Genomic DNA, 20,726 nt, shown 5'->3' with positions numbered 1-20,726 from the left:
AAACTCCATCTCACTGTGGACACATGTTTTCTGTTCTGTCTTGGGGCAGGGTGGTGGTGGCTCTGGGGTGAGAGGTGGGTAAGTTTATTTTGTTTTTGTTTTTTACTTTTAAGACAATAATTGAAAATCTTCCTTTTCTCCCATAAGGGATCACAGGTTGGTATCCTGTCATTTTTCCGGAAGATGGGGTCCTGACTCACAGCTTGGAGCTCATGCAGAAGATTGTGGGTGGTCTGGAGATTACAGTTTCCTTTACCCATCCTGGAGATAGAGAGCGGGTGCTGGAAGCTGCTGAGCTATTGGGCTGGAGCTTTGATAACAGCCTAAAGGATCTTGTCAATATTAAAGAGGAGCCAGCCACCATCACCATCTCCACGCCAAGGCTCTGGCTGCCCATCCACTGCGTGCTGCTTGCTGGCCAGAAGCACATTCATAAGAACACTTACTGCTACCTTCGCTATAAGCTGTATGATCACAAAGGCTTTTGGACCCCTCTGAAGAAGCCTAAGGAATCTGCAGACAAAAACCAGGTCATGGTTACTTTCAAGGCATTCAAAAGAGCAGAAGTCAGCAGGGGCCCATCACTGCTTTGGTACTTCAGGGAAGAGAGGCTGGAGATCCAAGTGTGGCGGGCTTATGGCAATGATAGTGTGGAGAGGCCTCACCAGACAGACAGCTGGATTGGCTCAGCCTATGTGGACCTGACCAGACTTGGGGAGAGGTCAGCAAAGACACTAACTGTCAGTGGTAAGTGAGGAGCCAGGCTCAGCTCTTGTGATTTGAGCACCTGCTTTATGTCAGATGTGAAACACTCTCTCAGGCATAATTTTATTTGGTCCTGCCAGCAGTCCTGTGAGATAGGTATTAAACCCATTTTAAAAAACATAAATACATGGCAGTTGAGTTGATTCCAATTCACGGTGACCACATGTGTTACAGATTAGAACTGCTCCATAGGACTTTCTTAGCTGTAATCTTTACAGAACCAGATCACCATGCCTTTCTTCCTCAGCACCTCTGGTTGGTTTTGAACCACCAACCTTGAGGTTAGTAGTCGAGCACAAAACCTTTGCACCACCCAGGGACCTTAGACCCATTTTACAGACATAGAGATGGAAGCTCAGAGAAGTTGGATAACCTGCACAAGATCACAAGCTAGTAAGTGTTCCTCCATTATTGATGATGAAAGATTAATCATAATTTAGTAGTACTTTTTGAAACTAGAGATTTCAAAAAGAGGTCAACCACCTGCTTAAAAAAGGGTGTTACAAGGTAACAATGCCTTGGTGGGATCACTACACATCTAAGAACTGGCGCTGAACTTCGAAGTTCCAGAGTGGTTCCCACAGTCAGCAGGTTTGTGCACCTAACATAGTGCCTAGAACATTGTCAGCACTCAGTTAACGTGTAGAAAATAAGAATGAGTGGTTTTAGGGAACTGTCTTTAACCAAATATATAAGAACCTGTCTGATAATCTAGAATGGTAATTTTTGAATTAGCCTACCTAAGAGGACCAGGATATTCTTCCTTTCTGGTCAGCATATCTTGCAACCATAAAGGAAAAGCTACATGGTAATAAAGTGGCTCACAAGGCATAAGGGGGAAGGGTGCAAGTGACATTATGTACTGGGTGCTTTTTTCTTTTTAAACATTTGTTGAGGACTTGATGCATGTGCTTGACCATGAGAATTCAAAGATGAGTAATAAATAGTCCCTGACCTCTATGAGTTTACAGTCTAATGGGAGAATAGAGTAGGAAATAAATTGTTAGAGTGAAGCATAAGAACTATGAAAAGGGTATTCTCAGTGGTGCTATGGGAGCACAGGAATGGGACATCTCTTTAGTTCAAGGAAGCCATCTCAGTGGAGGTGATACTTGACATGAGTTTCAAAGACTTATTCAAAGAATACACCAGAAAGGGAAAAGAAAGGTATTCTAAACAGGGGAAGGGCATGAGTGAAGCACAGAGGCATGAAGCAGTTTGATACATTTTAGGTACTGTAAGTAATTTGGTATGGCTAGATGAGAGGATACATAGGTTGGGAAGTGATGGGAGATGAAGCTAGGTAGATGAGTAGGAGTACTATATTGAAGATCTAAGCAGAAGAGTTTGGACTTTCTGAGCACTATGGAAAGTTATTGGAATGAGTTCTGAATAAAGGAGTGACATAGCTTTGCAATTCTGGAAAAATAAGTCTAGCAATTATAGTGGAGAATGAATTGGAGGTAGCCAGACTAGATTCTTTACAAACATGATGTTTTGAATCTCAACAATCCTATAAGGTAGTTATTATTTCTTCTACTATACACTTGTAGAAACTGATTCATAACCTTATTTTAGCCCTGTTAGCTTTGTGCTGAGCAGGGATGAGCAGGAGGAGAATTGAGTGTGTCTGGCTGGTCATTCCAGATTCTCTGGTTCTCTCTAGACCCAGCTGGTGTAAGCCTGGCTCTACTGAGCACCTTATCAAATTCCATGTGTCCTATTTATCTGGGCCGGTCTAGAGTCACCTCAGAGAGACTGCAGAAAAAGTCCTTGTTTTTGCCGTCTTGAACTGAAGTTCATAAAGGTAGGCTTCACTCAGCTAGGGAAATAGGTTTAGGACACTGAATATATGTCTAAGGGTTAGAACTCAAGCACAAATATCCCTTTTTACTGAGTGACACTGGAGGTGGTATTTAACTTTTCAGATCCTCCATTTCCCTCATACTTCTCCACATCCCACTAGTCTAAGCTTTTTATCCTCAGGACTTGTACAAGGCGTGGCATGTGATGTGTCTATTGAATGAGTGAATCATTCCATCCAATCATCCATCTAATCATCTGTTGTGGATTGAATTGTGTCCCCCAAAAATATGTGTTGTAACTCCTAAACTGTATGCCTGTGGTTATAATTCTGTTTGGGAATGGGATGTCTTTGTTATGTTAATGAGGCAGGGTTAGTGTAGGTGTGCCTTGAGTCAATCTTTTTTGAGATCCAAAAGAAATTAAACAAGTGAGCTAGCAGCGATGGGAAGATGCCAAGCCACATGAAGATTGCGCAGGAACAGAAGCTCAGAAGAGACAAGGACCTTCCCCCAGAGCCAACATAGAGAGAAAGCCTTCCCCTAGAGCCAGCACCCTGAATGTGGACTTCTAGCCTCCTAAACTGCAAGGAAATAAATTTGTTTGTTAAAGCCACCGAGTTGTGGTATTTCTGTTATAGCAGCACTGGATAACTAAGACATCATGCTTCTACATATTAAGTTTCTTGAGAAAAAGAATTTAACTATGTTGCTTTTGGGTATCTTCCCTCAACCATGACTTGCACTTGTTTTCTGCTGGTGATGATTGTAATAATTTACACATTGCATTTGAAGATAACAGGTTACCTAAAAATAGAAAAAGACAGGAAAAGTTCCATTTTTTTACCATCTAGAATCAGTTAATTCCAGCTTCCTGAATTGAGATGAGTCTGTCTTTTCTAGGAAGCATACTTTGATGTCTTGAAGGAACTATCAGTTCCTTCTGCTTTATAAATTAAATCTCATTTTAATTTCTAAGAAGCCAGTAAATTTCAAATCCCTGGTTTTAAATCTGCCACTTACAGGAAGAGTGATCTTGGACAGGTTACTTAACCCCTCTGAGATTCTGGCGCATGAAAAACACTCAACAAGCATTAATTCCCTTACCTTCTTTCTTGCCACCTCCTGCCAACTGGTCTTCCCTTCCAGTTGTCCTTCAGGGCTACTGCCAACTTCCCAGAACGTACTGAATTGGTGAAACAAGGCGATATTGAGCACCAGAACAGCTTCCTAATGAGGAGAAGTTCTAAAAACAGGAATCTGTGGGACATGTAAGGAGTCCTGGTGGTGCAGTGGTTAAGCACTTGGCTGCTAATCAAAAAGTCAGTGGTTCGAACCCGCCATCTGCTCCTCTGGAGAAAGATGGGGCAGTCTGCTTCCATAAAGATTACAGCCTTGGAAACCCTATGGGGCAGTTCTACTCTGTCCTATAGGGTCACTATGAGTCGGGATCAACTATACTGCAACAGGTTTTGGTTTATGGGACATGTGCAAGAGAAGACAGGCCACTGCTGATTTCATCAAATCTTAGACTTGTGAAAGGTTTCAGAAGTCATCGAAGTCTAGCTGCCCCTAAACACATGAATGCTTTCCACAACAGCTCTGCCTGGTAATCATTTGACTTTGGCTTTGAATCAGAGACCTCACTACTTTCCATTGTTGTAACTGGTAAAGGTGGGGTAAAAACTCTCATGTTTTACAACTTCGCAGCATCTTTTGCAAATTGGTATATTGGGACCTGTAGGTCTGTCAAAGGAAAAAGGACCAAAAGCGCCCTCAGTGAGTATTTCTTCCAATATTGGAGAGTGTTCCTCCCTGCCCGGGCTTATTTTCTTCCTTCCTTCTCTAGGTGTGTATCCTCTGTTTGGACGAAATGCCTCCAACCTCTCGGGAGCTGCCTTGCGAGTTCATGTGATTCTTTCTTCTCTTTCCCCACTCCCTGAGCCCACTGGTGAGCTGGACTCCATGGACTGCAGCAGCCACAGTGAGGCTGAGCAGCTCCCCAGAAGGGATGAGATCCAGCTCTCTCCCCAACATGGTGACCAGAAGTCTCCTGCCTGCACACAGGTGCCCTGCAGCAGCACCACAGCTAAAGTTTGTTCAGCCCAGGAGGGCCTTGCTGAGTTGAGTGGAACTTTTACAGTCAGTATCCTGGTAGAAAGAGCAATGCACTTGAGCCTGAGAGGTAAGCTCTGTTTACTTGGCCAGGAACATATGGTTGACTACCCAGTATATGGTTCTGTCTTCTTCAGTCTTTCAAATCACAGCAAGATCTGCAAGAACTGTTAATCGTTTAGTTAATAATTACTGTATTTCTCAACCCTAAAGATGTAAGCAATGTGAATGTCTTTCTGAATCTTTAGCAATTATCCTCATTTTGAGTATCATAAAATCCCCAGTCTGGAAACATGAGGATCAATCTAGACACTTCTTTTTCCGTTATCTGCCATCAAATCATCAGGTCGATTCAGTTGTTCTGCCTCTTAAATTACTGTCATATGTCTTCCTTCTTCATCCCCACTAACTCAGACCCTGTTCATTATGCACCTAGGACTAGGGGTTCTTAACATTGATCCATAAATTCCCAAGGGGTCCACGGAGAGAGGAGAGTCAGTCAACTTGCAGTATTTACATCTTTATTTGTACTAACCTCTAATCAAAATTTAATATTTCCTACAATTATGACTATAGGCAATAGACCCTAATAATAATAGCAGTACCTGTGATGTTGTCAACAATTGAAATTACAGGTATTTTTATATCATATTATAGTTATTTCTGACATCCTGGAATATCATTCATACCCATCATTACTTTAAAATTCCAGTAATTATTAAAGCTACTGTTAGATCTTGTTATATTACTAAAGCACATATATTTCTATATTACAGAGTTTTTTAGTGTTTTGTTAACTATATGTCAGTGTAATTGGATTTCTTTGTAATCCTATGTATTTTACATTATGTATTTTTTAAAAAGCACTATTTCAAGAAGAGGCCCATAGACCTCACCAGACTGTGTCCATGGTACAAAGAACCCCTGCTCTACCTTTATTCAGCCACAATGTCTCCTAAAATGTTCCCTTTGCCATCACCCTTCTTTTTGCCTGGCTAATACCAGCTCTTAAAGACAGCTCAAGCATCACCATTCCCTGACATAAAGACCCCCCTCCTGTTTACCTCTAGCACTTTGTCCTCTTTATCATAACATACCACACGGTGCTGAAATTGCTTGTTTGCAAGGTTTTCTTCTTCACTGTCTTCTGCTATTCAAGAACAGATACCTTAACTCATTCATTCAGCAACAAAATGTATGTAGTGATTGCTGTGTGCCAGACACTGTCCTTGGTGCTGGAGATATGAACAAAACAGACAAAAATCTTGTGCTTAGGGAGCTTATGTTCTAGTAGTAATATAGTTAGCCCTGTATCCCCAGCCAGTGAGTTGGAAGTTATTGTTTCTCTTTGTGTCTTGAATTTCCTATCTGTAAATGACTTACAAGTACAGAAGGCTTCAGTATACATCTTTTGGTTTGGCCTCCCTACCTGGCTTCTGTCATCTTTGTGCTGACCTCTCTCCGACTGTGCTGTGTGTCCTTATTGATTTGGGACGGAAGCAAAACTTATGCTCATGATAACTATTGTTCATCTTTCATTCCTACTTACTCCCCCCACCCCCTGACACGCACACACTACCACCACCACCACCAACAGACATTACTCTCAGGATTGTAAGCTTCCATAATGACTCTCGAGGTTCTGATCCATCATAACCTTTGTGTATCAGAGACTTTGAAGTGTTTTATATCAAACCAAGTCTTCCCGAAACAGTCTTGCTCTTCTGTATTGGTATACTGAGATCCTACCTGAGTCACAAAATGGGGAACAATTCTTACTTTTTAACTACCTGTTCTTGACAAGTTTAATACATGAAAACTGAATTTTTTTTATAGAGAAAAATCGATCGATTTTAAGAAAAATACAATAAAGCTTCTTTGATTTTTGTAAGGATTTTTTTTTGTCATCACATATTCAAAATAAAATTTAATATACCAAAATACAGTTTACATTCTATTTTAGGGGAAGCTCCATAATACAAATACAAAATACACTTTTAACTTTTGAATTAGACAACAAATTACATTTTTTAAATATAACTTGGCAAGGAAATTTGATAATTATTGCACATCTGTTGTGTGCCAGGTTCTATTCTAGTTTTTGTATATTAATTACGTCATTTAATTTTTACCACAACTGGGATTATAGTGTGAATAGGTTACAGTACATACCCATTTTACATATGAGAACAGTGAGATTCAAGAAGGTTAAATGACCTGAAGTTACACAATAAGCTGCTGAGCCAGAATTTGAATCCAGCTATGTCTGGAATACAAGAGCTGTACTCTTTCCTCTGTACTATCCTGCCTCTCAGGTACTAGATGTAGCTGTGTTTGCCAGTTAGTCTGTGTTCACTCTGTGTTCACCAGTCAGTCAAGTCCAGATTGGTTGAGTATTGCACACCCAGGCCTGTGCTAACACTGTGGGAATGGTAGTTCAGTTCAGCAAGTGCTAAATGTGTGCTGAGCTAGTGCTAGGCACAGAGAGTACAGAGACAAATGACACAGTTTCTGTCCTCCAAGAGCTGATAACCCAGTTAAGGCAGAATGCACTGATATATATATATATACAAGCAGTCCCTGGATTAGGAACGAATTCAGTTCCTAAGTCTGTCTTTAAGTCAGATTTGTACTAAGTTGGAACAGCTAAGTACAGTTCGTATCTAAGGTCAGTTAGTCAAATGTTTGTCTTAGTATATAGTATATGGTATATCTTTCTGTGCAGAAAAAACATTAAAGAAACACTTCCAGATACACTTAAACATCTTTAACATAATAATACAGTAGTAATAATAATAATAATATTTTGATGCACGTCACAGAGTAGTGCCCATTTTTTATTACAAGGCATTGTATGTACCTCAAATTTTTAATATAATAGGCTTTGCGGGAGTTGGTTCATAAGTCAGATGTTTGTAACTCCAGGGACTGCCTGTATATATATAAAATATATAGTGTTTAAAGAGTTTAGAAAACAGAAATTGGATCTAGGAATCACGAGAACTTTGTAGAATGAATAGGATTTCAGAAAAGTGGGTATGAAATTCCAGGTGGACGTTCAACATTAACAACTTGAACAAAGGTATTGAAGTGGGAAAGTATGTTCTGGGCTTGCTCTAGGGAGTTGAGGGAGGCAGTAATAAGAATTGATCCTGTGTAGCTGGGACTCGTGGTCCTTGCAAGAGAGCTATGTCCTGAAGAAATAAATGAGAAAATTACTAAGCCCCAGAAAGGCCCCAACTAACTGACATGATTTTTAGAGTGGCCTTGGACAGCACAGTAGTAACATTTCTCCAACAGTGCTTGGCTTCCTTCTCCTTCTGACTGTAACAAACGACAAGCTAGTCCCTATGCCTTTGTTCATACACCTTTCTTAGTCTGGATTCCTTTATCCCTTTCCCAGCTGCCAAACTCTGCCCATCATCCTGCTCTTCTCATTTACTCAGTTCCAGCCATGCTGGCCTTTTTGCTTTTTACATAGGAAAACTTCTGTCTCGGGGCCTTTGGATATGATGTTCACTCTGCCTCCTCACGTCTGTCAAGTCTTTACTGAAAAGACACCATGTCTCAGGGAGGCTTTCCTTAGCCACCCCATCTAAAACTGCAGCTCCCTTCCCAACATTTTCTGTTCCCCTTTCTTGATTTATTTTTGTGTATAGTCTTTGACTATATATTTTGTTTATTTTCTGTCTTTCTTGAAAGAATGTAAGTCCTACAGAGGCAGGGATTTTGTGTTTTCTTTTATCTACTGCTGAATCCTCAGCACTCAGAACTGCATTTGGCACATACTAAGCAGTAAATATTTGTTAAATGAGGAAATAGATTAATCTGAAGCCTAGCTCAAATGCCTTCTTCTCTTTAAAATCATCTTTGAGTTCCTACTTTGCTCTCCCGTAAGAAATTTGCTTTTGAGGAATTTTATAGAGAATAAGTCACAGGTATTAATAGATTCATTCAACAAATACTTATTAAGCTTCCACTGTGTCCAAGATATGGTATAGGACCATGGCCTCTTACACAAAAAGTTTCTGTCACTTTTTTCCCATTCTCACTGCCACCTTGCTTCTTCAGACCTTAGAACTTGAAATAAAGCAATACCCTTCTCAATGGTTGCTACTTCCAATATTCCTCTCCAACATCTTCTTCGTTTTGCCACTGTGGTTGTGTCTGGGCAACAAATCTGACCTTGTCTCTCTACTAATTAAAATACTTTGTTGGTTTCATACCACCTGCAGAATAAAGGCTGGGCTCTAGAGTATAGCACATGTGCTGCCAGTCTGGCCTAGTCAGTGTTGGCAGCCTCATCTTTCACCATTGTTTACTTACATTCAGCAACTTGCTTTTTGCCAATGTTCCATTCTCTCTGATGGTGCTATTTCTTCTACCTAGAATATCCTTTTTACTCTCTTATTCGACAGACTTGTTCTTATCCTTCAAGACTACAGTGGCACCAACACTTTGGAGCCTGCCATGATCCATCCCATTAGCAAAAACCTTTCCTCCATGTTCCCAAAGCTTCCCAACACCACCACCATGCCCCTACCCACCACACACAGCTTTTCTCTTTCATATCATTTATTACTTTGTATTGAAAATGTTTGTTAATGTGTCTCTCCACCAGGCTCTTCCTTGAGGATAGAGACTCTGTTGTTTATTTTTGTATCCTAGCACCCTGATCCTCACAATGCAACTAAGCAAACATAATGTCCTCCCGTTTTGTGAATATGAGATTCAGCACATCTTACATTTCTGACATGAGTTACAAATCCGTCAATCACTTGTTTGGCCTCTTTCTGTTTAGCCAGATCAGAGCAGGCATCAGCGTGGTCTGTTGTATCCTCATTCCCACCCTTGCATTCCTTGCATTCTCACAAACAATGTGTGTCAGTCAGGCACTGTGCTGGGCTCTGAAAATACAGACCTGTTTGTTCTCTTTCTGAAGTGTGCCTTCCAAATGATAATATAATGGAAAGAGTTCTTGAATGGAAGTTATGAGACCTGGGTTTTGATTTAGCTTAGCCATTAACTTGCTTTGTGAATAAACCCATTTCCCTTTTCATCATCTGTAAAAAATGATGGTCATACGAGATCATTGCTAAGATTCTCTTCCGCTCTCATCTTCTAAGAATAGGGAGCTGAGGGCAGCATTCCAGTCTCTATGAGTCAGTTATAACTTGCCAAGCTTTTGCAAAAATCCTGTAGATGCTTTCTTAGTGTCCACATTGACTTTCCTTTTAACGTGTAGCAGTTCTTCCAGGCTGTTTTTATCCCTCTGCTGCCTTGGAAGCCTCTTCCTGCAGGAAGGAGGCCAGTGGTTCCTTAGTGCAGAGCTGCATACAGAGGATTCACAAACAGCCCTCAGTTATGAGCTTTGCCCTCAGGAAAGCCTAGACCTGAAGCATCTTTGAAACTTTTGTGGTCCCCACTGTGGTCCTGGTTCTGAAAATAAAAGAGCTTCTTGGACCCTTTGGTTAGAAAATGCTCTAGGGAGCCCTCCTTTAAGAATCAACTTAAGTTCTCTTAAGATTAGCTCTGTTTTACAAATGAGGCAACTGAGCAACAGAGAGGTAAAGGAATTTGAGGTAATGTAAGTTATACTGCAATAAAAAACAGAATCACACATTCAGTATCATTGCTTTCAGAGACTCTCTTTGTCCCATCCAGGCGGGGGGGTTAGGTGCCCCTTTGGGTTCCCACAGCTCCCTATGCTTCTGGCATAGTTTTTATCTTAGTGTATTGTAAGGTAATAATACAATATTATTATCATTGTGTCTGCAACCCCTCCCCCCATGAAGAATCTAATCTGACTCATCTGTGCAAGGGCTTGATACAGAGGAGGTGTCAGTTAATGTTAGTTTAATGGAACTCAACTATTTTATTAACACAGAAGTTAGTCATTCCTTGAGAGGAAAGCTTCCATTTCAGTCTCTCCAGACCAGGTGGGGTTGTTCATGTCTTAACCAACCCAAAGAAAACCAAACCTGTTACCGTGGAGTCAATTCCGACTCGTAGCGACCCAGGTAGAATTAATAAGAACTATTTCAATGGAAAAACCCAGAGGTAGGAATCAGGAAACCTGACTGGATCTTCCAAATGCTAGTTAACCAGGTGTGTGATTTGAGCAAGCCACTTTACCTCCTCGGTTGCCTGATTTGTACAATACAGGTAGAGACACCTATCTTGTGTGATTCTCAGGGATGTCATCAGCACACATTTAGTGTGTAAGAAAACAGTTTACAAGCTATAAAGTGTTCTCCACATATAAGGAATTATTATTTTAATCTCATTGGAACATTATGCCTTTCTTAATGCATAGAACTACTTTTCCAACTTACATAAAACACAGGAAATTCAGTGAAAATTCTTAAAAATGGTAAAGCTGATTCCCCTCAGGTCCTCTTAACTGCTCTCAATGTATGTCCCAGCCCTGTAGGAGGTATAGCAGCTGTTTTCTGGGCTACCTTCAAAAGTGTTTCAGAACTTGACCTTTTCCAGAACGTAAATAGGCCCAGCTGAATTTCCACTCACAAGGGGAGAGCCAGGGAAACCTGACAGACTTGCTTTCCCAGGCTGATTTATCACCTGCCTGTTTGGCTAAAAGGAGTGTTTCAGTTTAAGACTAAGAAACAGTTTTCCTCCAAAGTCAGAATAGTAGTTTTGTCTCAAGGCCCTTAGGAAATAAACCAAAAACCCGTTGCTGTCGAGCCAATTGAGACTTGTAGCGACACTATAGGACAGAGTAGAACTGCCCCCTAGGGTTTCCAAGGAGCGGCTGGTGGATTTGAACTGCTGACCTTTTGGATAGTAGCTGAACGCTTAACCACTGTGCCACCAGAGCTCCCTTTAGCAAATAGTAGCTTCAAAATGACAAACCTCAAAGGGAGACGGGAATGGTTTGAAAGAATCTGAGTGGTGCTTTTCTGTTGATATATATCTAGAATCATAGAATTTTGTTGTGGGAAGTAATTTGAGAGCACTTTTTTTCAGATGAGGAAACTGAAGCCCAGAGAGCCAGAATGAGGTGGTTTTACCCAATATGTCACATTAAATCAATGGCAGAATCCAAGGCACGACAACTGGTCTCCGTTTGCGTGGAGCAACAGAGAAAGAAGGAGAGTCAGGAATAGGCGGAGGAGGTGGAATGGGTGGCTAATGGCCTCCATGAACAACTGCCTCCTTTACCATGAGACCAGAAGAACTGGATGGTGCTCAGCTACTATTACTGAATATTTTGATCAAAGATTCTGTAGAAGAATCCTGATCAAAAAGGGGAAAATGCAGAAGACAATTTAAAATTCTCACGGACTCCAGACTTTTTGGAACCATGGAGGCAAAATGAACCCCTAAAACTATTGCTTTATAGCTATTTAAATAGATAATCTTTAAATGTTAAGCCAAAAATATCCCCTGAAGTCTTCTTGAAAGTAAACAGTAGTTTAGCTTAACTAGTAAAGAATGTCTGCCTTGAGTATTGTACTGTCTATGTGGGATCAAAGTGACAACAGCAACTCGAAAGATTAGATAGGAAGTTTAGAGGGTAGTGAGTTTGTGCTAATGGGGGAGGAACAACTCAGAAAAGGAGGGTGCGAATAGCTGCATAACTTGAAGAATGTAGTCAATGTCACTGAATTGTATATGTATAGAAATGGTTGAATTGGTGTATGTTTTAAATTGGTATATATTCTTCACAACAACAACAAAATTAAATTCTAAAACAAATTACTCTAAAAGATGAGAAGATAAGAGGGCAAGGAAACTAGACCACTGAAAACAGAACAACCAGAACACAACTAAAGAGAATGCTGACACACTGAAAAATGTAACTAATGTCAGTGAACAGTTTGTACAGAAATTGTCAAATGGGAACCTCATTTGCTGTGTAAACTTTCACCAAAAACACCATAAAGTATTATTAAAAAATAAACAAATAAAAAAAATCAATGGCAGAGTGCACCAGAACCTAGATGTCCTGCCTCAGGACAGCAGTTGGTCCTCTCTGCTGATCTCTCTCAAAGCAGAGGTTTCTGTCCTATGGTGGTGCACACTGTAAGCAGACAAGGCAGCTCTTCTCTATTGTACAACTCTGGCAGCCATCTGTGACAAAGGACAGTGTGGCATCTGCAAACCTATAATAAAGACTTTGGGCCTACCCTGTGCCAAGCCCAGGCCTTATGCTAAAAATTCAGACGAATCAAGCATTAATTAGCTCTGTATTCAAGGATCACCTACTCTGTTGAGGGAAACCCAAGCACACACAGTGTTATAGAAAAGTATGGTAACTGCTGTGATAGAGGCAGATTATCCCTCCCTAGTTTGTGTTACTGTTACTTTGGTGGGAAATTTTGAAAAGAATTGGTCTACTCAAATTGAAATTCTTGTGGTTGAGGAAGATATGTCAAAGCAAAAATGCATTTTAGTGACTCTGCTTAGAGAGTCAAGAGGCTTCTCAGAGTAGGTGGTGCTTGAGTCTGTCTTTTAAAGGCTACTTAAACCCATTGCTGTTGAGCCAATTCCAACTCATAGGGACCCTATCGAACAGAGCAGAACTGCCCCATAGGGTTTCCAGGGAGTGGCTGATGGATTCCAACTGCTGACTTTTTGGTTAGCAGCCAGGTTCTTAACCACTTGCCACCAGGGCTCCGAAGACTGCTTAGTAAATGTAAATACTGCTTGTAGAGGAGAGTAAAATCAGCAGTTCCTGCATGTGAATTTGTTTGTAAGGTTGCTTTCTATCCACTGGGACAGCCTAAAGTCTCTATAGGAGAAGTAATTAGTAAAAGGATCATCCAGATAGAGAAAGAACAGAATGGAGCCCCAAAGATGAACTTCACCTACAAGGTAGAGTGGGAGTATGGATTTGGAGAAACCCTGAGCTAGACAAGTAGAAGACAAACCAGTTAAAATCCATTTACAGCGTTTGTTCCTCTGGCTCATATAAATTATGTTCAAAACATACTTCTTTTTCTTCTTTTCTCTCCATCTGTAATCCTGATGGTCATAGCATTTTAGAGCTAGGAGGAATGTTATGGAATCTGTAGAGTCTATATTGTATGACCAGTTGCTGTTGAGTTGATTCCAACTCATGGCAACCCCGTGTGTGTCAGAGTAGAACTGTACTCCATCGGGTTTTCAATGGCTCATTTTTCAGGAGTAGATTGCCAGGCCTTTCTTCCTAGGTGCCTCTGGGTAGACCTGAACCTCCAACCTCTCAGTTAGCAGCCAAGTGTGTGAATCGTTTGCACCACCCTGGGACTCCCTGTATTATACAGAGTCTCTATTATCCAGGACTATCCAAAAGAACTTTCTGCTGTGATGGAAATGTCCTATATCTTCATGATACAGTATGGTAGCCACTAGCTACATTGGCTGTTGAGCACTTGAAATGTGGCTAATGCAACAAAGGAATTGAATTTTTTATTTTATTTAAAGTTAAATAGCCATGTGTGGCTAACGGTTATCATCTGCATCGCTCAGTTAGAGTATCTAGTATCAAATCAACCATCTTCATTTCACATTTTTTTAAAGAATGAATGACTGAATCTTCCCTACTGGAAATCTGATCTTGTAAAAATTAATGTTAGGAATCCTCCTCAGCACAGTACCCAGTGTTTTACAATTGTTAACCCAGCAGTAAAGGCAATATAGGAGATGGTTTGGAGAATGGACTCTGGAGCTAGAATGCTTGAATATTGACTCTCAGTTTCACTATTTAGTGAATTGTGACATTGGACAACTAATTTAATCTTTCTGTACCCCAGTTTTCTCATCTACATAATGAGGGTAATAATAGTACCCGTCTCATAGGGTTGTTAAAAGGGTTGTTGTTGTTGTGTGCCGTCGAGTGGATTTCCATTCGTACCAACCCCATATGACAGAGTAGAACTGTCTCATAGGGTTTCCTAGGTTGTAATCGTTAACAGGAGCAGATCACCAGGTCTTTTCTCCTGCGTAGTTGGAGGGTCACTGACCTTTCTGTTAGCAGCCAGGTACTTAACCATTGAGCCACCAGCGCTCCTTGTTGTAAGGATTAAATGAGATAATCTATATAAAGTACTTAAAACAGAGCCTGGCACCCAGTAAGTTATATGTAAGTATTACCTACTATTTTTATTTTTAATCCTTACAACATCTTAGGTGGTGTAAGCCTAATCTGCCCCATTTTACAGTTGAGGAAGCTGTGGCCTAGAAAGTCCTTGCTCAAGGTCACACAAAATGTATATGACAGAGCTGATAATTGATCATCTGACTCTAAGTCCAGGGCTCTTTGCAGTCCTGTCTTATCTTTTGCCTCTCAATCCAGTATTTTCCATCATCCCACAAAGTGCAGGCAAGTAGGAGCTCCAAGAGAAGTCGCTTGTCTCTGGGGAATATTTATTAACTGGGCCTTGAAAGGACAGTTGCAGTAGCAGAGAGGTCACTGGAAACATTTCAGATAGAGGCAGGTAATCAAGTAAAGACCCAGCGGTGGAGAGGGCTGGAAATAGTCCTGCTTGTACCTCTATAATGGGAGGCTTCCAGTGCATTCTTTTTGGTAATGTAAGGTACAGTCACTCCATTATATTCTATTTCAGGAATCCCCTTGACGGAGCAAAAAGTATCAGTACCCAGTTGTTGTGTATCCTTTGTGACAGCCGATGAGCCATCTCCTATATACACCCAAGTGGTTGAAAACACAGATTCCCCCATCTGGAATTTTCAGCAGCAGTCACGGTTTGTATTTTCTTATGTCCTGTCACCCTTCCAGAATCTGCTTTTTGTTCCAAGAGACTAACTCAGGGCAAGGAATATAACAGACAACAATATTTGAGCAGACCTGGAAAATGCTTTTCTTATGAAGGTAGTTATTTAATTCTAGTGTTTATAAATTCACAGCTAATGCTGGTTTAGAAGTTTTGTTGTGGTGTTTTTTAACTCTGCTTAGTACAGCTCAAAAATTACTCAGTGAGAACCCCTTCTATGCCCAGCTCTGTTCTAGGCACTGGGGAATTAAAGATGTTGAAGACAGTCCCTGCTATTGAGGAGTTCATGGTCTATCTGGGAAGAAAGACAAGGAAAAAATTACACTAGAGTGTAATAAGTGCTGTAATGGAGTGAAAAAGATGCCAGTGGAGCTCAGGAGAAGCGTATTTAGTCCAACTTGGGGCTTCATAAGTAAAACACCTCCACTAAATATTGAAGAATGTATTCAAGTTATCTAGCTGAAGAAGGGTGGGAAGGGTTTTCCAGGCAGAGAGAACTAATACAGGAAAGGCTATGGATTATCCATCTTTGGAAAAGACTTCTGGTGCAGTGGAACGAGAGCCGGAAGAGACTTAACCTCCACCTCCAGTTCCATCTATTTCATTTCCTATCTCTGTGAACAAATTGCATAGCATCTCTGAGCCTCAGATTTCTCATTTGTAAAGTAGGGATAATTTTTACAGGGTTGTTGTGAGGCCCAAATTAGATGACATTTAGAAAAATTACCTTATGATACACAGTAGGTACACAACAAATGTTAGATCTCCTTTGGAAACCTCAAAAAATACGAGGTAGAGTCCCATCAGTCATGTTGCAGTACCGCTCAGAGATAGGGGGCTGGCATAGGAAGCCCGCTACTGGGGGGTACAGGGCTGGTCCTCCCTTTTCTTTATCACCAGTCATCATTATAAATGGTCTCTAAAACTAATTATTGTTACTGTTTTCATTGCACTGCATCATGTTGTATAAAGTTTAATTCTTGTCTGCCAGCACAAACCATACCACATGGTGCCTGATCTGTTCTTTCTCATAGTGTTTGCATATTTAAGTCTCACCAATTGCTCACATGTTCAGTGTTCGTAATTTGAGAGACCGGCCTGAGTCAGCAGCTAGAATTGCAGTGAAAACTCAGTACTATCAATGGTGAACTACAGAAAATTATAGCTATTCCAGCCATAGTAGCCAAAAGGCAGGAGACAAGAGGGGTGAGCTTCTTCTGACTCTCAAAGGTGCTTTGTTTATTCAGACTCTAAGTTTTTACAAGCTTGATGAAGGGACATTAGCAGTCTCCAGGGAGTCTATATGGTCTGTTGGTAGCAGGGGCAGGACTAGAAGAATGATGATACTATACTGTTTACAATTCCTTTATCACAGAATTGTTTTATTTGACCCGCCTAGCAACCTTTCAAGGTAGATCATATTATCCCATCTAACAGATGGGAAGACCAAGGTTCAAAGAGACTAGGTGCATGCCCAGGGTCACTTTGCTGATAATAGCAGAGCTGGAATTCAAAGGTGGGTCTTTTGACTCACAGCTAGAATTCAGATCTCTGGCATAGTATTCATTTCACTTCAGCACACTGCCTCTTGGTCTTGAAATAGGCCCTCTTCAGTTCCCCAGTGGAATTTGTGGAAGAGATATAGGAAATTAGCCTTTTCATTTTCCCTAAATCTCCATCTTGCTCACCTAGAGAAGTGACACTTAGTTTGATGCTTTTCAAATCTTTGTAATTTAAAACTGTTTAATTCACTTAATATACAGTTATTAGAGGTACTTAGTGAATCCCATGTCAACTTCTTTATCTGGTATGAAAGTTGAACACTTTCTTATTTGGGTACCTTGCCTTGTGGCTTTGGAGTCAGGCAAACCAGGGTTCAGATCCCAGCCCTGCCACTTACTGCCTCTTATGTGACCTTGAGCAAGTCACTTTACCTCTCTGAGACCAACTTCACTATCTGTAAGATAGGGGTAAAAATACCCACGTCATAGTTTTATAAAGATTAAGTGTATGTGAAACACCTGTCTCCATACCTGGCCTAAGGTAAGCACTCATAAAATGTCCCTTTTATCCTATTCCTCCCTTCTCACCATCCTCCCACCCCCATAGCATAAATACTCACCTGTTCCAATAAAACTGTTTATTATATGTAGAGGAGCTCCCTTTGCACACTCCCTCCTCTGTCTTAGAGAAACAGAGTTTGAATGTGGCAGAAATTATTGGGAGGGATGGGGAAAGCACTAAATCATGTGAACCTGTTTTCAAGTCTTGGAAAGTTACTTGACCTCTCTGAGCTTCCATCTCCTCATTTTAACTGAAGATAAAAATCAATCCTAGAGGGTGGCCATGAAGATAAAATGAGATGGTGTTTGAGAGAGTGCTTTGAAAACTGCAAGAGATTCTTCAAATCTAAGTCTCATACTACAGAAGCTTCCTTACAGTTAATATATGGTGGTTGTTTTTCTTAATAGGTTATCAAAAGAGCTTCTTCTGGACCCACAACAGACCCTGGTCTTTAAAGTTTGGCATAAAGGAGGTATGAACTCCATTCCATGAGTATCTGTCTCGTAAAATAAGCTCACATCCTGTTGACAATTTACAGTCCTTTTCTTTATCTAACCAAGTGAAACTGTGGCAGTGATGGTGCTGGGCACGCATGTATGTGTTAGAGGGTAATCCCACAAAATGCCATGCTCTTTAGGCTTCTCTTTTGGGATTTAAATTCTTAGAGATCATTTTGTTTGTATCAGTCAACAAACATAATGTACAACATGTCACACACAAGTGGTTTCTGCCCGCTTTGTTTATTATGCCTTCTGTTGACTCTGGCTTATTAACAAACATGCTAGCATTTTCAAGCAGTACGAAGACTAGAGTCTGACAGCTAGTCTGTCTTTGTTTTAAGACACTCCCCATGAGGGAGGTGCTGACATCATAGTCCTTGAACCCATTTTTGCTCAGCAACCATTTATTAAGAGGTAGAGTACAGTAGTGTTAAGAGCATAGACTCTGAAGCCAGACTTGCTGGATTCACATGCCAGCTCTGTCCCTTACTATATAGCAGTATGACCGCAGGTAAATAACTTAACCACCGTGCTTTAGTTTCCTTATGTAGAAAATGAGGATAATAATAGGACTACCTGATAGGGCTTTTGGGAGAATTAAATGAGTGCCTGACACTTAGTAAACACCATCTCAGCTTTTGGTGTGCTTTTTTTTTTTTTTTTTTAAGTGAATGGCAGTGTACTAAGAGCTTTACAGACATCTCTAATCCTGCAAGGTAAAAATATAATTAGTCCAATTTTATAGTTGTAAAAGCTGTGGCCCAAAGAAGTTTTGTGGCTTAACTAAGATCATATACCTAGCTATTAAGTAGTAGAGCCAGAATTTGAACCCAGCTGTGACTGGCTGTACACCTTCACTGTTTGTACTTCACGGTGCTGGTAAGATTGGATGACTCAGAAGAATAAGATGTGAGGACAGATGGATATAAATAGGAAAATATAAACTCCCTCATCATTCCAAGAATGGTGGTCCTTCCAAAGATTTTTTTGAAGACTCACTCCCTGAGGAAAGTCATTTGAATGTGTTGCTCAGGGAAAACAGCAAGGATTTCTTAATGTTTAGAGGTGCTTTTCAATTGCTATATCAAGTGTTCAAAGCTCAACAAAGCCATACAGAAAGGGAATTCATAATTGCCAAAACAGGCTCTGGTTTCCTGTCTCTCTCATCCTTATTATCTGTCTTGTCTGATGGCTGTAGAATCACTGAACTCGCCCAGTCTCTGACTCTGCTTCTCTGTGTGCAGCATCTAATTTCAGTGGACATGCCCACCTCTTTTCTTTTTCTCACAGATGAAGAAAGGGTGATTGGCTTTGCCTCAGTGGACCTGTCCCCACTTCTGTCTGGCTTCCAGTTTGTCTGTGGCTGGTACAACATCACAGACTTCAGTGGAGAGTGCCAGGGGCAGATAAAAGTTGCCATCTCCCCTTTGGAGAGTTTGATGCACTTCAAAGAAGAAAGGCAAGCAAGACGTGGGGTGCAGACCCCAGGATCACTGGTATGTATCCTGATTCACACCTTTGACCAATATGGGTTCTACTGAACAAAACCTATGAGAAGATAGATCTACACACATTTGGTACTTTCCAGCTTACAGGACATGTTATGTATTTGTGTCTCATAACAACCTCAGGAAAACAACCAGGCAGTACTCTCTTTTTTTTTTTAATTTTATTGTGGTAAAATGTATATAACAAAAAGTTTGTCATTTTAACTGTTTTTTAAGTGTGCACAAGTCATTGGCATTAATTGTATTTGCAATGTTATACTACCATCACCACTCTCCATTTCCAAAAGTTTTCTCATTCCAACTAGAAACTCAATACCCCTTAAGCCATAGCTTCCCATTCCCTGCTCTCCCCAACTCCTGCTAAACGCTAATAAACTTTTGTCTGTACGTACTTGTCCGTTCTAGGTATCTCATATACATGGGCTCATGCAATATTTATCCTTTTCTGTCTGGCTTATTTCACGCAACATAAGGTTTTCAGGGTTCATCTATGTCATAATATAGATCAGAATTATTATTTCTCTTTATGGCTGGATAATATTCCATTGTGTATATTTATAATTTATCATCTACTGATGAATATTTGGGCTGTTCCCATTATTTGACTATTGTGAATAGTGCTGCTTTCCAAATCTGTGTACATATATTTGTTTGACTACTAGTTCTCAATTTTGGGGGGCCCTGGTGGCCCAGTGTTTAAATGTGTGGCTGCTAACCAAAAGGTCAGCAGTTCAAATCTACCAGCCACTCCCTGGAAACCCTGTGGGGCAGTTCTACTCTGTCCTGTAGGGTCGCTGTAAGTAAGAATCGACTCGATGGCAATGGGTTTGGTTTTTTCAGTGTGTATGAAGTGGTACCTCATTGTGGTTTTGAATTTCATTATTTCCTTAATGACTTAATGTTGTGAGCATGTGTTTGTTGGCCATTGATGTATCTTGTTTGGATGGCTACTGGTTTTTTTTTTTAATTGTGCTTTAAGTCAAAGTTTACAGTTTAAGTTAGTTTCTCATACAAAAATTTATACACACATTGTTATGTGGCCCCAGTTGCTTTCCCTATACTGGGACAGCACACTCCTTTCTACCCTGGATTTCCTGTGTCCGTTCAGTCAGCTCCGGTCCCTTTCTGCCTTTTCATCTCGCCTCCAGACGGGAGCTGCCCATTTAGTCTTGAGCTAAGAAGCACACTCTTCACGAGTATCCTTTTATGTCTTATAGTCCAGTCTAATCTTTG

The 20,726-nt window shown here is 40.6% G+C and overlaps 1 protein-coding gene across 1 annotated transcript in view; it reads left to right on the top strand.

The window, feature by feature from the left end:
• Positions 1-20,726, top strand: part of C2CD3 (C2 domain containing 3 centriole elongation regulator) — a 192,575-nt gene that overhangs the window by 84,222 nt on the left and 87,627 nt on the right. The window contains exons 23-27 of the mRNA XM_004381960.3: positions 148-747; positions 4,417-4,752; positions 15,254-15,392; positions 17,893-17,957; positions 19,276-19,481. Coding sequence (XP_004382017.1) covers positions 148-747; positions 4,417-4,752; positions 15,254-15,392; positions 17,893-17,957; positions 19,276-19,481 — 1,346 coding nt within the window. The remainder of the gene's footprint in view (positions 1-147; positions 748-4,416; positions 4,753-15,253; positions 15,393-17,892; positions 17,958-19,275; positions 19,482-20,726) is intronic.

The sequence above is a fragment of the Trichechus manatus genome, unplaced genomic scaffold, assembly GCF_000243295.1.
Source record: "Trichechus manatus latirostris isolate Lorelei unplaced genomic scaffold, TriManLat1.0 scaffold00088, whole genome shotgun sequence".
NCBI lineage: Eukaryota > Metazoa > Chordata > Mammalia > Sirenia > Trichechidae > Trichechus > Trichechus manatus.
The sequence above is the reverse complement of the archived record's forward strand: the minus strand, read 5'-3'. Positions and strand labels throughout refer to the sequence as shown.